This window comes from Gymnogyps californianus, chromosome 2, assembly GCF_018139145.2.
Source record: "Gymnogyps californianus isolate 813 chromosome 2, ASM1813914v2, whole genome shotgun sequence".
Classification (NCBI taxonomy): domain Eukaryota; kingdom Metazoa; phylum Chordata; class Aves; order Accipitriformes; family Cathartidae; genus Gymnogyps; species Gymnogyps californianus.
Window position 1 is genome coordinate 161,935,282 of NC_059472.1, and position 15,582 is coordinate 161,950,863.

General features: G+C 36.8%; 1 protein-coding gene across 1 annotated transcript in view; it reads right to left on the minus strand.

Annotated features, from left to right (window-relative positions):
• The window catches only part of LOC127012703 (sodium channel protein type 5 subunit alpha-like), a 67,799-nt gene that overhangs the window by 4,151 nt on the left and 48,066 nt on the right, over window positions 1–15,582 (minus strand). The window contains exons 17-23 of the mRNA XM_050890937.1: window positions 13,646–13,757; window positions 12,890–13,044; window positions 9,317–9,524; window positions 7,705–7,793; window positions 4,374–4,628; window positions 3,412–3,465; window positions 1,589–1,730 (exon numbers count right to left, since the gene is read on the minus strand). Of these exons, the coding sequence (XP_050746894.1) occupies window positions 1,589–1,730; window positions 3,412–3,465; window positions 4,374–4,628; window positions 7,705–7,793; window positions 9,317–9,524; window positions 12,890–13,044; window positions 13,646–13,757 (1,015 nt within the window). The remainder of the gene's footprint in view (window positions 1–1,588; window positions 1,731–3,411; window positions 3,466–4,373; window positions 4,629–7,704; window positions 7,794–9,316; window positions 9,525–12,889; window positions 13,045–13,645; window positions 13,758–15,582) is intronic.

Below are 15,582 nucleotides of genomic sequence, written 5' to 3' on the forward strand. Positions count from 1 at the left end.
ATTCCTGATAATGAATTTCTGGTGCTCATCTTATTACCATCTACGCCACCTGTATTACTTAGCAATCACTTTGAACCGAGTATTCAGGAGAAGCCACTCATCATAAAAGCACTGAATGATTAGCATTTTGTAAAACAAACATGTAACAATGTTCAGTAAGGCATCTGCACTTTGAACCACTCTGGCAAGATCTCCGAAAATTCATTTTAACTTCACTATATGGAATCTCAATGAAAAGCCCCAAGAAGCAGCAAAGAAATGAAAAAGAAAAAACCGCCCACTTACAGCATGTACTGAGAAAAGAAAAGTATTACATCCACATCAACTTCTAGTAAGTGCTCAGGCTCATAAGCTAGTTTACCAGTGTTGTTTCTGTCTGTTGGGATTATTATAACTGGGACTTCGTTATAAAAGGAAATTATTACAGTGAAGTTGGACTGTTGTTCCTCAACCCCTACATATCCTTTCTCTGTTCAAATGCAGAGAGCAGAAGAATTTCTTGTGGGCCTTATTGCTACCTGTCTCTACCAAGGGCAGCAATTCTTTGCCATTCGGTGTATAAGTCAGCCTATGGAAATAATAAATGGCTCCTGTAGAGACTCTGTCTTCCAAATGTGAACCTTGAAATTGTAAACCTCCTGTTGGGGTCTGCTTTTGTGGTATTTTTTTTAATGAGCAAGATGCTTATTTGTTTTAAGACTTCCAAGTTGATTAATTGACTGAATTTCTCTCGATATTCTGGATACTTTAAGCCTCTCAATGAATCAAGGAGAGAACTCAATTGACAAATAAGCTTGGCACAAAGGAGCTGAAGTATACAAGGGAAGGCTGACTGTTGCTTTTCTTTGGTTGTTGCATTTTCCATTCTAAGATTTTGCCTTCCATTTCTTACTGAACAAAAAGAACAGGGAATCTAACAACTCTGAGGAGAAAAGTGGAAGCAGTCAGTGGTTCATGGGCTTTAACAAGCCTTTAAATTTCTAGACGGCCTCTTCCTGGGGCCACGGCTTGGATCTCAATGCAGAAATTTTTAAAAACCCCAGTAAATTAATCTGTAAGGTTAGTTTATTGACAACAGGATTTTTTAAATGTAGCTAGTTTTAGAAGAAGTTCTGATTAACAACATCTTTTCAAGTTTCTTTACCAGGAAAGCTGTGGTTACTTCTTCCATGAGCAGTAGTGTTTCTTGATTATCCTTATCACATTTGTTAGGTATTTACTCTCAGCAAAAAGGGTTATTCTGTCCTCCAAAGTAAATCCTCAAAGCAGAAGAAAAGAATTCCACTCTCCTGTAGCAAAGTCTACATAACTTTTTTTGGTTTCTCTTTTCTAAAACTACCCACTCCTTCCTCCTTGTCCTCCTACTTAGAACAAATTAAGGACTTAGCATGAAAATAGAATTTACAGGTAAATTACTAAAAGCTTTAAGGAAAAGAGGACTCCTATTTTCAAAACTTGGTATCTAAATATTATTTTAAATTTCTCCAGTCAAATAGTTATCTGAAAATGTTAGACATCTAGATGTCAAACTAGCATTCTTTTAATCAAATTGGGATTACAAGAGACCCTGAATTAGCTCATGTAGTACTTATCTTTTTCCTTTGTTGGTTAAAATTGCTGATAACCACTCCAATGAAAAGGTTCAGCATGAAGAAAGATCCAAAAATAATGAAAATCACAAAATACATATACATGGCTAAGAATGCTTCAAACTTTGGCTGTTCATCTATCTGTTAAAAAAATCAAAACAGAAAAATAATATTGGTAAAAATCAGATAATCACAGCTTTATCATTTCCAATTTATAATAACAAATCTTTTTATTGTCAGGAGGGATAAATTATTTCTACACATTTAAACCTTTATTTAGATGTACAAGTAGAACAACTGTCTTTTTCTGTCTTGTTACTGTTTGTGAAGATAATTACAAAGATATATAGCCAAATCCAGCTCTAGCAAATTCTTAAGTAATAGATGAAGAGTTCCAATCAGAAGTGATACTGTGAATGCCTAGATTAGAAAAACAGCTCAGACTAAACGTAATGGTGAACAGCCATCTCCTTGAATGCTATCCCAGACAAGAAGCAGTTTTTAAAAGCCAGGTCACTACGATCAGCCCTACAAGGAACAATCACAAATACAGGCTGGGCAGAGAATGGATTGAGAGCAGCCCTAAGGAGAAGGACTTGGGCGTGTTGGTTGACGAGAAGCTCAGCATGACCTGGCAATGTGCATTTGCAGCCCAGAAAGCCAACCGTATCCTGGGCTGCATCAAAAGAAGCGTGACCAGCAGGTCAAGAGAAGTGATTCTCCCCCTCTGCTCCGCTCTTGTGAGACCCCACCTGGAGTACTGCGTTCAGCTCTGGGAACCCCAACATAAGAAGGACAGGGACCTGTTGGAGCGGGTCCAGAGGAGGGCCACGAAGATGATCAGAGGGCTGGAGCACCTCTCCTATGAACACAGGCCGAGAGAGTTGGGCTTGTTCAGCCTGGAGAAGAGAAGGCTCCGGGGAGACCTTATAGCAGCCTTCCAGTACCTAAAGAGGGCCTACAAGAAAGCTGGAGTGGGACTTTTTACAAGGGCATGTAGTGATAGGACAAGGGGTAATGGCTTTAAACTGAGAGAGGGTAGATTTAGATTAGATGCAAGGAAGAAGTCCTTTACTGTGAGGGTGATGAGGCACTGGAACAGGTTGCCCAGAGAAGTTGTGGATGCCCCATCCCTGGAAGTGTTCAAGGCCAGGTTGGATGGGGCTTTGAGCAACCTGGTCTAGTGGAAGGTGTCCCTGCCCATGGCAGTGAGGTTGGAACTAGATGATCTTTAAGGTCCCTTCCAACCCAAACCATTCTATGATTCTATAATCTTTTTAATTAGCAGCTATTTCACTACATTCAAAAGTACAGCGCTTGAATGAATAAGGAAAAAGCAAATTAAACATAGAAAAGTTGAAACACACTGTACTAGTGAGAGAGTGAGAAACAGCACATAGAAATGGGGAAGAAATAGTGAGGATGTCAAATATAGGGAAGAAAACCTCCAGAAATAACTGCTAAAGATGCATGCCGTTTTAATGCTACTGTACACATTTAAAAAAGAAGGAAATATGCTTCAGAGGCACAGTCCCTCCAAGACCTTCTGAATTCTGTTCCCAAAACAGATTTCTCCAAAACTTGCAACATCTTGCCCTCTGCATTCTTGATATAGTAGGTTTCTGTGTGGTGTCACTCTATTTTGACTAGTTTTCTTTTGTCTAAGTTCCAGATATTTGGTATTCCAAGGATTATTGTTTCACTGCATAGTTTGATGCATTCATCCGCTTTTATTTCTGACTTGATATTGCAAACAAAGCTGAAAAATGAATTGTATGGATAGAAAAGGAAACAGAACTAAAATTTAATTTTAGTGACATACCTTACGTGAATCCACTGCTGCATACATAATATCCATCCAACCTTTAAAAGTTGCCTGAAAAAAATGCATTATTAAGGTTATTATCACTAAAAAAAAAGATTTACAAAAAATAGGTAGAGCTAATATAAATGTGTTAAGAGTTGTGGAAAAGTGAGCAGCGTGCTATACAAAATGTGCATCACTTCTAAAGATCTGCTTGGAAGTACGATTCACTGAGTTTAGTAAAGAGAAAAAACAATATTTCCTGAAAAGAAAAAAATTGCCATGAATCCTGTGAAATGTGTTAAATTGAAATTTTTGTAAATTCGCTGCTTTTGGAAAAAGCAGTAAAAGTTTCAGCTTAACTAGCAAATATATCCTAAAAGGATAAAAACCATTTCCAAGAAAACAGCAGACAATTCCTTCCTGCAATTTTTAGCAACTCTGCAGAATCATAGAACACTTTGGAGGATACAGGGCAAAGAACTTCATCCAGAAAAGACACAGGGGTAACAGCCACTTTTAAAAATGCCTTTCTCTCCTCTGTTGTCGTATTAGGGAGATCAATAAATTAGCAGCCCAATACTTCATGACTTGTACAGTTAAAGAAAATACAGAAATATAAATAAACGGCATCATGCTTTTTCCTTCTCATCCACTCTGAACTAAATTTTACTAAGGAAAATGAGAATAACTTTAAATCCGGTAACATGCAGACTATTTCAGGCTTAGTATGTTAATCAAAATTAAAACAAAACTGAAAAGCCATGAAACACAGTGCTTGACTTTAACATAAGGTTGCACATGCTAAAGTATTCTTTAGGAGGAACTGAGCAGCTTATAGATAAGAAAAATATTTATGGAAGCTAAAAAAATCCCCAATTTCAGTGAGATAAACAGAAGTGTAGTAGTGTCCCATGCTTGGTCTGCTCAACACATTTCCTTGAAGAAAACAAAATTGAGCATGTGTTTATAGAACTTACCACTTGGAGAAGAGCCAAGTATCCCATCCCAACGTTATCAAAGTTTACATCATTATTTGTCCATGTTCCATTATAGAAAGTACAATTATCTTTGTTATCAATTAGACTGATATTTCCATGCTTGAGTGTGCATTTTGAAAATTTTTTTCCAAGTAATTTTACTCCTACAATGTTAAATAGGAGCCAGAAGACAATACAGACGAGCAAAACGTTCAAGATGGAGGGGATAGCTCCCAAGAGTGCATTCACAACAACCTTAAATAAATAAAATGAATGAAAAGAATGAATTATTCACATTCAATAGAACACCTTCCCAGAAAACCACTTATTTTTTCTTCTTCCGTATCTATTGCGGATTCTCACCCATATACAAACTAGTAGATGACAAATGTAAAGCCAGCATTCAGCCCAACTTCAAGCTTGTCTTAACATCTAATTCTGTGGTATCTGTCTTGCCTTTTTGAGGAAGGAAGTAAAACAAATGGCAACCAGAATTACCCTTGGGTAAAAGAAGTACCTAAAATAAGATTAGGAGTCTGTAGTAGCTATGGGATCCAAAAATCAGGTATAGGGGAATGGGTTGTATGATCTGCATTTACTACAATATCATAAATAACCCTCTCTTTTATCTTGGAGGGGTTTTGTAAGAGAACAACAGCTTGCTCTCCGTAACAAAACGAACCTCACCCAATAACCACTGGCAACTGACTGCACACAGTACACAAAGTAGAGAAGTTTGTCTTCTAGAAGACTGAGTTGTTTTGGTCAGCAGTCTTCCTTCACTTAGGCTTGCTTGAGGAGAAGATGAATGGAAACCCATGATGAGCAGTAAGCCTCTTCCAGAAATGGTACCAGTGAAAATGGGATTCCAGCTTTTGGTGTCTGTGCTGGTGACGTCAAGGGACCTGACACAAGCAGTGACAAGAACTCGTATTCACGAATCCAGCACATTGATGCTGACAGGCAAGACTACGCTTGTTGACAGTGGGAATTTGAGGACTATTATCTATTTCTTTTCACCATTTTTCACCACTCAGTGGTGCGGCATAGTGAAAATCTCTCTGGAAATGTTTCATTGCTATCATTATGAGAAAATTCTGAGCCTTTTATCCTGGCCTTGGATAATATCCGTATACTAGAAACACACAGAATGAAGCACGTTGGAAGGGACCTCTGAAGATCAACTATTCCAACATAGACCAAGTTGCTCGGCATCTTGTCCAGTCAAGTTCTGAATTTTTCCAAGGGTGGAGATTCAACAACCTCTCTGGACAATCTATTGTAATGCTATACACCCACACTGTCATCTTTTTTCCCAGGCAGCTAATTGGAATATCCCTCACAGCCAACTCATTCTCTCTCATTTTCTCACTGTGGGCCTACCAGAAAACACTAGTTCCATTTCTTGCATAACCTCCCATTAAGTAGATAAAGATAACAATTAGATCCTTTACCTAATTATATCCCAATCAGATCTTCCCTTTAACCTTCTCTTCTCCAGACAGAACAAGCTCCATTCTCTCAGCCTCTCCCCTCCAGTCCCGTTACCATCTTGGTGGCACTTTGCTGGACACTCTCCAGTATATTAATATCTGTCTTACACTGGGGAGCCCCGAACTAGACCCAATACTCCAGATTCAGTCTCACAGGTGCCAAAAATAGAAGAGTGAATTGCCTCAATGTGCTGGCCAGACAATACAGCCCAATCTCTGGTAGAGCTTCTTTGTTGCTCTGCTGACTAATGTTTAACGTGTTGTCCAGCCCAGCTCCTTTTCTGCAAAGCTGCTCATTTCTCAGTGTGCCACAGTTACGCGCGGTTATTCTGGCCCAGGTGCAAGACTTTGTATTTGCTTTTGCTGAACTTCCTGAGGTTTCTGCAGCCGATATCTCCAGCCTGTCAAGCTCTCATTGCACAGCAGCCTCGCCCCCAGTGTATTAACTGCTCACCTCCAATTTTCTATCATCTGTGAACTTGCTGAGGACAATTTCTACCACATTCTTCTTGTTGTTAATTAAGCCATTAAGCAGTATTGGTCCCAGGACTGACCTCTGAGCCACTAGTAACCAGCTGCCAGTTGAACTTCATCCTGATGATCTCTGCTCATTGAACCTGGCAGTTCAGCCAATTTTCTGCCTAGCTTATAGTTCACCTATCCAAACCAGATATAACCACTATCTGACACCACGGATGGCTCGTCCCTCCCTCAGCCATCTCATCATAGAAGACAATCAGGTTTGAGATTGGGCAAAAATTGCCCTTCCTAAATTCACGCTAGCTGTTTCCAACTGATTCCTTCTCGTCCTTCATGGCTTCCAGGAGAATTTGCTCCATATCCATCCTGGGGCCTGAAGTTAGTGTCTCAAGACATTCTGTGATCTAACACAGGTCAGATAATTTGCATTATACAATTTTTTACTTCTCCTCACTGACTTTAAAGATTCCAGATAGTTTGCCCAGAGCAGCTTTTAAAATTGAGTTAGGAGAATCCCCTCTCCTATTAAGAAAATCCCACCCTATTTAAGTTTGAAAGGATAGTTATCTTTCAGATCCACCCTGGAGAATCTGAACTGTGGAACGTGAGCCTGTCTAGATAACTGTCAAGATGAGTTGATATAAGCGCAGCAGTCTAAAGAAGGGAAATTATGAAAAGGGGTTACAAAAAGTGAATAGTTTCCACCGAAGCAATGAATGAATTAACCTATTTTTCCAGGTCCCAATTTCTTGCCTCAGGCAAAGAGAAAAAAATTAAGAAAGGACTGTGGTCACTACATTTCTTATGCCATGAAGATTGATAAACTACAACTTTCACAGTACAGGTTTCTTCCTCACATTACAGTTTGTTTTCTGTAATAACTATATATATAGCTTCTTTTCTATTGACAAGTAATTAAAAATGGGTCCTATTTTTTTCAAGCATATTCATTTTTTCCAGAAGAATTTGACAAATACACTGGATGAAATTTTTCCATGTCTAAGATAAACGAAAGAATGGGTTTCAGAAAAGTAGAAGTCTAAAAAAGTTCTTGTTTAGTTTGTTCTGCAAATTGCACTGAAACTGGAAACATGGAAAAATGTTCCAGTGTTCACATTACTATACGTAATAATTCCTTGTGGTAGCACATTATAATTCAATTTCCTTATTTCATTTGTATTTATAAATTTCTGTGAAAGTGTTAGGTCTTATTTCAAAATTACAGCCATAAGATGTAAGTAGGCAATCTGAACCATCTTAATGCCATCAAGTCCCAAAATAGAGATTCAAGTTGTAATTTTCACAAAAACTTCACATGCAGCTATTACAAAATGTGCACACACCCCCAATATCCTTACCTTTATCCCTTCAAATCTTGACAAAGCTCGTAGAGGCCTCAATGCTCTAAGAGTCCTAAGAGATTTCAGGGCGCTCCCAGAGGAACAAGGTGATGTGTCTTTGGAAACAGTATTTAGTCCCCAGGAAACAAAGGACAGCTGTGTTCATTGAATTGAAACTGAGATTATTAAATGGTATACAAAAATTTATTTTATTTCTGTCAGTAGACAATCATAGGCTGAATGTAACATTATCTTTGACCAGTAAGTCAAATGAAGAAAATACACAAAGTTATCGTAATATAATTTTACTTCATTCTTTCCTAATATTTTAAAAATAATGGAATTCTTTCATTCTAATTTGAAACGCTTTTTTTTCTTTTTTTTTCCCCCCTTTTCTTTGTTTCCCTAAACAGTTCATATAATTTTTTTGGAATGCTAGTATAACAACCAAATTGGTAACTATGGTAATTTCATTCACTACAAGACCAGAAAGGATTATTCAAATAAAATATTCCCATTTTCTGCATAGATATTCTCAGAGGTGTATACAGTAATTCCTTATCATAACTTAAGATGGTGATGTGGAAACAAAAATTCTTTTTAAAAAGATATTCATTCTTCATTTTAAATTTTCATAAGAGAGAAAATGAACTGAAAACATTAGAAAATTGTTTCAGTAATTAGGGGTTTTTTTCACTGTTCATGATTTGCCTCTTCCTTCCTATTTGAATTTGTTGTCTCATTGTCTAGCCATTGGATATTTGCATGCTTTTCCTCTGTTTTGGACAGCATTGCTATTAATATTACAGAACTGTAATTGCTAAAGTCATGCTGTATATTCTTTGTAAATAGTCATAATATTAGATTTTTCTGTTGAAATTTCCTAGCACTTCACAACTTTCAATGCTAACTATTCAGAGGCTATCAAACAGCTACTTTGACGTTACCAGAAGTCAGCTGTTTAGATGTCCTTATTTTAAAATATTTAACTTCAGTATCTTCCCAGTGTATTCTTGACAAGCAAAAATATTTCATTTTTATATGGCAAGATTATATTATTTAACTTTGAATGAATTCAGAATAAATATGTATATATTGAACACTGCACTTTTTCCATCTCACTCTTGATGATTTCAGCATTTCTTTTTATAGCTATATAAAGGATTGCCAGGATTTCTTTGGTTGCAAAGCAAAACATACTTTCCTATGTCTTTAACTCTCTGGTAAATGATTTTTCCAACAATACTTTTCAACTCCCTTTACCATCAAAATTTCTTGTCCTTTAAGGAAGCAACTCTACTTTCTTCTCTTTCTAAATGCCGGAGCTGCCAGCAGCTTCACATTTTTCTGTTGTCTTAATTAATTTATTTTAGTTTTATTTCTGATCGCTAATTGCACTTTCTCTCTACACTCGAAAAGGTTTTTATAACCAACATGGTCCTCAATGACAGTGATACCTAATAAAATTTTCTTAAGCAACTTCTGATCATTACTCAGAAATTCCATTTAAATTTGTCCTAAAGTCTCTTTTGATTGCAATTTTTTTCAGCTTTTGGAAATTGTCTTTTACACTTGTGTTTATTCATAATCAGATTTTACATGTAGTTCTCTATACAGAAAATATCAAAATTCAAAATATAAGACAAGCTGAATATAATACTTACACATACAATGATGAAGTCAAGCCAACACCAGGCATTTGTGAAATAACTGTGCAAACCATAAGCTACCCATTTCAGAAGCATCTCCATAAAAAAGATGTAGGTAAATAATTTATCAGCGTACTCCAGGAGCATTTTCACTTTTTTTCTCTCCTGCAGGTGAATATCCTCAAATGCCTGGAATTTCAGAATTCAGTTTTAAAACAGTTCAGTAGTTTTATCGAAAAATATTTTAAAATTGCACAAGAATACAGAGTTTGGCTTATTATAACCATTTCATATTAAATTATGGGCAACCACCACTTAGTTTTATACTTAGTAGTAAAAACCTAAATTGTAAAATAAGTACAATCTCATTTTCAGGTTGGTTGAAGAATCACATACTTTCAGTTGTTTACACTCAACACTTCTTCAAAAAATATCTGATGAGGGTCAATTGTGGCTACCAAAAATCTTGACTTCCCAAGTTAGTGGATAATTTTGAAGGTGTTGGTCTAAAATTCTTCATAATAAAGCTTGACTTAAACACATTAATCACTGTCTGTCAGACCTTGACCTTCCAAAGGAGTCATCTGTAGTCAGCCTACAGAGTTGTAATACACATATGACAAAATATGAAAAACACCTTATCTGGAACTGTTCATTCCTGGAGTTTCACGTTTTTTCACCTAAACCTCGACATTATTTTGATATCAGTAAGGGTTTAGGAAAATGTTTTATTGATTGCTGTAGTTTATGTCATTGTTTAGTTGTGTTTAATATATTTGCTGCCTTGCTAATTTATTTTATGGTTTTGATATTGCCAATCTATTCCCAATTCCTTTTAACACCTTGCATTATTTCCTCACCAAGCCTCTGGCAATGTCTTTATTCTTCCTTTCATCCATTTCTCCCCTACCTTATAGCTCCATCTCCACTTCATTTCTCTTTTCGTGCCAACATTTCTAATGATCTATCCATCCATTTTCACCACCACTGTTTCCCCCTTACAAATCCTTGTCTGTCATTACTTTCACTTAAAATTTTTCTTACCTACGTAGATATATCAGAAGCCACCCTGTACTACACCCTTTCCCACACCCTACAATTCCTAGATATAAATTACTCAATCTCCTCTTGCCTCCTCTTTCACACTCTGTCTCAAGAGCTCAATGTGTCTCTAGAGCACATCAGGGCATTGAACAACTTCCCTTTCTCTTATCCTCATTCAAATCTGTGTCCCCTGCTCTTCCCTTGCCTCTGCAGCTGCTAACTTTCTGTCTTATTTCGTGCCATGAGACGAGTAAAAAAAGTTGAAATGAGAAGTTTTAAGAGTCTGTCCTCTCAAGAGGAATACACCATCTCACATCCTTGGGATGTTGGAACACAATGTCTTTTTTTTATAGAAGAGCAAAAGAAGTGTAGAGAGATCAATTCATTTGCCCAAAGTCACATGACTGTAGCCTGTGACAAAGGTCAGGAACCCAACAGAGGGTGTCAAAACTTTAATCCATATCCAGTTTCAATCTACATCAGCTCTTCACTTAACAGCTCCTTACCTGACTCTGAAATCTCTTATTCTGCTATTATTTTTCAATAAGTTCATTAACAGTCAACACCCTCTAAGGAAACAGCAGGCTGCGTTACATGGGAGACTTACCCAGATGGTCCACAGATCTTTGGTTCAGGGGAGCATGATGGCAAAGACACCTCAATGGTTTTGCAAGGATTAGCTCAGCTACAGCGGGCCTTAACAGCTACAAGTTATCACCAGTCACATTAAACCATTACATATTTCTTGCAGAAACACTTGAGTGCTTCTGCTATGTGTCTCCAGTGCTCTGGGAGAAGATGATTATTTAGGTATTATAGCAGACCTGATTTGCTCCCCTATATTTATGACATGCTAAATCCAGTCTAAAAGGCCACCGATAAGGGGGAGCAGGAGCATAACGAGGTGTTTAGATCAAGTGAGACCTAAAACAATAAACTCATGTAAAATCATTGCTGTGTTTCCGTTTGACCTTCCCACTGAAAAAAACGGGGCAGAGATGCTCCTATGTACAGTTACCAACATTCTGGTAAAACTTATGCACTTCTGCTCTGCAGTGTAAGAAAACAGTAATACTGCTTCTGGAGTTAAGGGGTCTTTGAAGCAGTGGTCATTCAATTGTGCTACAATTAGGAGAAATGTCTACAGAGCAGAGCTGTCACTGTGTCCACAGGACTAGTAATTTTACTGTGGGTAACTGAGAACTCCCAGCATTCGTGTACATACACATATTTACCATTTCCTACCTTTTGTCTGAGCAAGTTTGATAATTAGCATCATCTTTTTCACTGTTTCACCTTGGCTACCTTGACTTCCATCTACTAGTCAAATCACCTGCTCATTAGCAGTGATACTCTTTCAAACTTCTAACTACTCACTCTTCCTTTGCTCTGAGCACTGAGCAGTCTCCACATACTTTTCTATGCATGCTTTCTATGATCACCATCTCATTTAATTTACTTTCAAGCCATGGACGTGCCTGATGGTATGGTATCCCTTCATTCTAGCTGGTTCAGGAAATTCCATATCAGCAAATAACTTTATAAACAAACAGAAAATGGACAAGTGCCTTTTTGCAAGAGAACAACAGTATCTTAGAAAGGTGAAAGTTCTCAACACCACAATAAATCTTTGATGAAAAGAAATCATTATTGTTTTGTTATTTTGCATCTGGATACCAACTAGTTTTGTGTTCAACTTAGCCAGATCCTACAGTACATTAAATAATAACTCAGTTTCCTTCCTTACTTCAGTTTAGTTCCACATGAGTACAGAGGAGCCCTCACGGGAATCCCAGGGAGTTCCCTTGGAGATTTTGCCACAGAAATTTTAAAACAGACAGTTCAAATCTATGGTTCAGTGGACAAACTAAACTTAATGCACACAGAATAGATTTTTATCTGGAAAATTCTGACATCCACCATATAGATCACTTTCACACTAGTTGGTTATGTTCCTTCTGCACTGTATAATGTTTTATTTAACAAATTACTTTCAGTAGACTTAGTGAATATGTTTTCAAATCAAATAAAACTTCCCTTATTCTTCAGTAGAAATGGATATAATCAGAGTAGCAATGAAACATTAAGTCACCTACTAGTTTACAGCCATCTTCACTTTTAGATTCTGATCATCTTAATGTTTGGATGATTTTAAATCTAAATTTTTACCGAGCAGTTAGTCTGCTTTACAAATTTAGAAGTACTTTTATTTTTTTAAACTTTCCTAAGTAATTTCAGACCCTAGTTTAGCATCCTAATCAAGCACACAAGTGTGTGAAGAACTATGTTCCATGAAGGACTATGAAGAAGACTATGATTCCATATATTTAAATATCTTATCCAAGTCAGGGAGAGCCTTATAACTTCTAAGGGATACATTTATTATACTCTTGTCTCTCCCTGGGGAAAGGAATGTAAGAGTAGAAGAAATAAATTAAATATAATAATATGATTATTTTCCTTTACTGACAACCACAAACTCAAAATTTGAGAAATTAAATTAAATTTACCAGTGCTGCGCTGCTCAATATTATCATAAAAATTATAAAATTTTCAAACCAGCTATGTTTAACAATTCTGTAGCAGGTTTTTCTAAATTTCCACCAAGTTCTGCCTGGAAACTTAGTGATATCCACTACACAACACGGGAAACATTCAACACAACCTGAAAAGAGAAAGAACAGTATATTGGTTCCATGGAAAATGTGGAGACATGGAATCTAAAAAGTGTAAGACATCTTAAAATGAGCTTCTACAGACTATACAAAGAATGCGCTGTTTTACCTATGGGGTGATGCTGCGGCTGAAACAATCTCAAGCTAAAGAAAAGACAAAAATTGTAGGCCAAAATAATCTCTTTTAATAGAGCAACTCATCCATGGAAAAAGCAGAGAAGCTTTCGTGTCTGATGCCTCAATATAAGACTGAATCACACTCCAAAGATGGCATTTTGCTGCCTAAACACAGGGGTTTAGAACCATTTTAGGCCTCTCCGGATATCCTACAGCTTCTGTGACAGTTCTGCCAGCTTCATGCAGTTGTTGTCTTGCATACTCTCAGGCATCTCATATGATACTAAACGTCTGTGTTCAGGCATCCCAACCCTGCTCCAGTTCTGTGCTGGTTTCCGGTATATTTATTTGAGTTTTTATGTGTATAAACAAGTGTCCCAGGCAAACAGTTTCTGCCAATTTGGAAATGTTCCAAACAGATATCTTTGAATACTGGTTCATTTGGTGTCACCACAATACATAAAAGATTCTTACTTTCTGCAAAACAGTCCTTAGGTAGGTGTGACTTTTTAGGCTGGGAAAACATCTCCAGAATAACAACTGGATCCACAGTGCTGGCTTCAGAATAGCTACCAACATCACATTTCTGCACACGAGAAAGGCAAAGAAGAGAATTTATTTGCTTTTCATTAATAAGGTTACCAGATTTAAAATAAATGAAACTTATCACCCCCCTCCCAAAAAAAAAAAATCTGCAGTGTACAAATTATCTTGATGTTGCTGAACTACCAAAATAAAATTACAAATAATAGGACAGAAAAGGCTATTCCGTACTCTTTGTTTTCATGGCTTTAATTTAATAAGTTTCTTGGTTTCTTCTAGTCATCTACATTGGACTTGCAGGAAGGAAAATTTTTAGAGCAGATTATATTATGCTACAACTTTACTTTAGAGAAAACTCTGATTTCTTCATGCCAATCCAATTCTCTTTTCATTTTCAGAGATACAAACCACCTCTCAAAAGGCTTGAAGATGGGAAAGCCTAGCAGGAAAGAAATGTACGTATGGTCTACACGTCTCAAAGAATTGTAGTTATTGGTAGGTAACCTACACACCTACAAAACTAAAGACAATAAGGAAAACAAGTATAAAGAACAAGGAATAAAGCAATCTATCAGCCATAAAGTGTAAGTGGCCTGTATGACATGGAAAGGGAAGGCATGAGGATAGGGATAAGAAAGAAAAGCCAGAAGAAGGGAGAACTGTCTCTGTTGAGAAGCCATGCTGCTCTACATTAACTTAAGGTCCTAGGGAACCTTCAACATAGACAAAAATGAAATTGTTTAAATTCATGGGCATTTTAATATTTTTAATATTAATTTTTTTATAAAAATATAATTAAATAATGTATAACAAACAAAACTTCTGGCAAGTTTATCTAAAACCAGAAAATGCTAAAGTGGTTTGATTTTTGGAGGTAGTAATCCAGAGAGTTGCTGAATTTCCATTTAATTTTCTGGGTCATTCTGGGTGATTCTTCACCTGTTTTGATGTGAAACTGTACTGTATTAGAATAAGCTAAGTTTCTAGACCAGAAAAAGTATGGTTGTTTTGGGAACCGTTTCTAGAGAACAAACTTTTGCATCCAGGGATAACAGAAAACAGAATTAACTATAAAAATGAATAGTATGTATCAGATATGTTTAAAGAAAGTGTTTCTTGATTGATTTCTCTTTACTTATTTTGTACAAAATAATATATTAAGTTACACTGTTAGCCATGGCTGTTTATGAGAGACGAACCTCCATGCTTTAAACTATTTTTACCTCTAGAGAGATGTACCATCTTCACAGGGATTATACTTGCTACCCTTCAGAAAACCCCAGCTTGTCCTGTCATTGCTGAATGAGAGAACCGCTGTGACAATTTTCATCTCTAGCATATTCCACAAGATGATAAAAGTTATAATTACCTCTTTTTGCTCTTTCTTTTGGTGTGTTTCTGGAAAACCACTTATAGTTTCAGAAGTCCCAGAAATCTCACTGAAGCCGCTTGAACTCTGGCACTGCTCTCTACGTCTTAATCTGTCTCCCTGCATGAAATAATACAAAACAGTTGATTTTCCACATTTTCCTTCCTGACAGTCATTCTTATAAGTCAAAATTCTTTAACAGAATCTAAAGCATCCACAAAATTTAGCATGTTTGTCTCTTTACAGATAATTAAACGATATCCCTAAAAGGCATGTAAAAGAATGGTTTCTTCCTCAATTTCAACTACTGTCATTCTGTGGTTATACTGTGGAAACGTGATTCCTCAAGATCTACATTTAGCCCACTGATGGATTCCTGCATCCAATTCACTAAGTTCTGATGAACTGGCTCAGTAGCAACCTTCACAGCTGGACCCCAACACTCTCATGTTTCTAGTTACAGGCAGAAGAGCTAAGTGATCCCAATCAGCTCACAGTC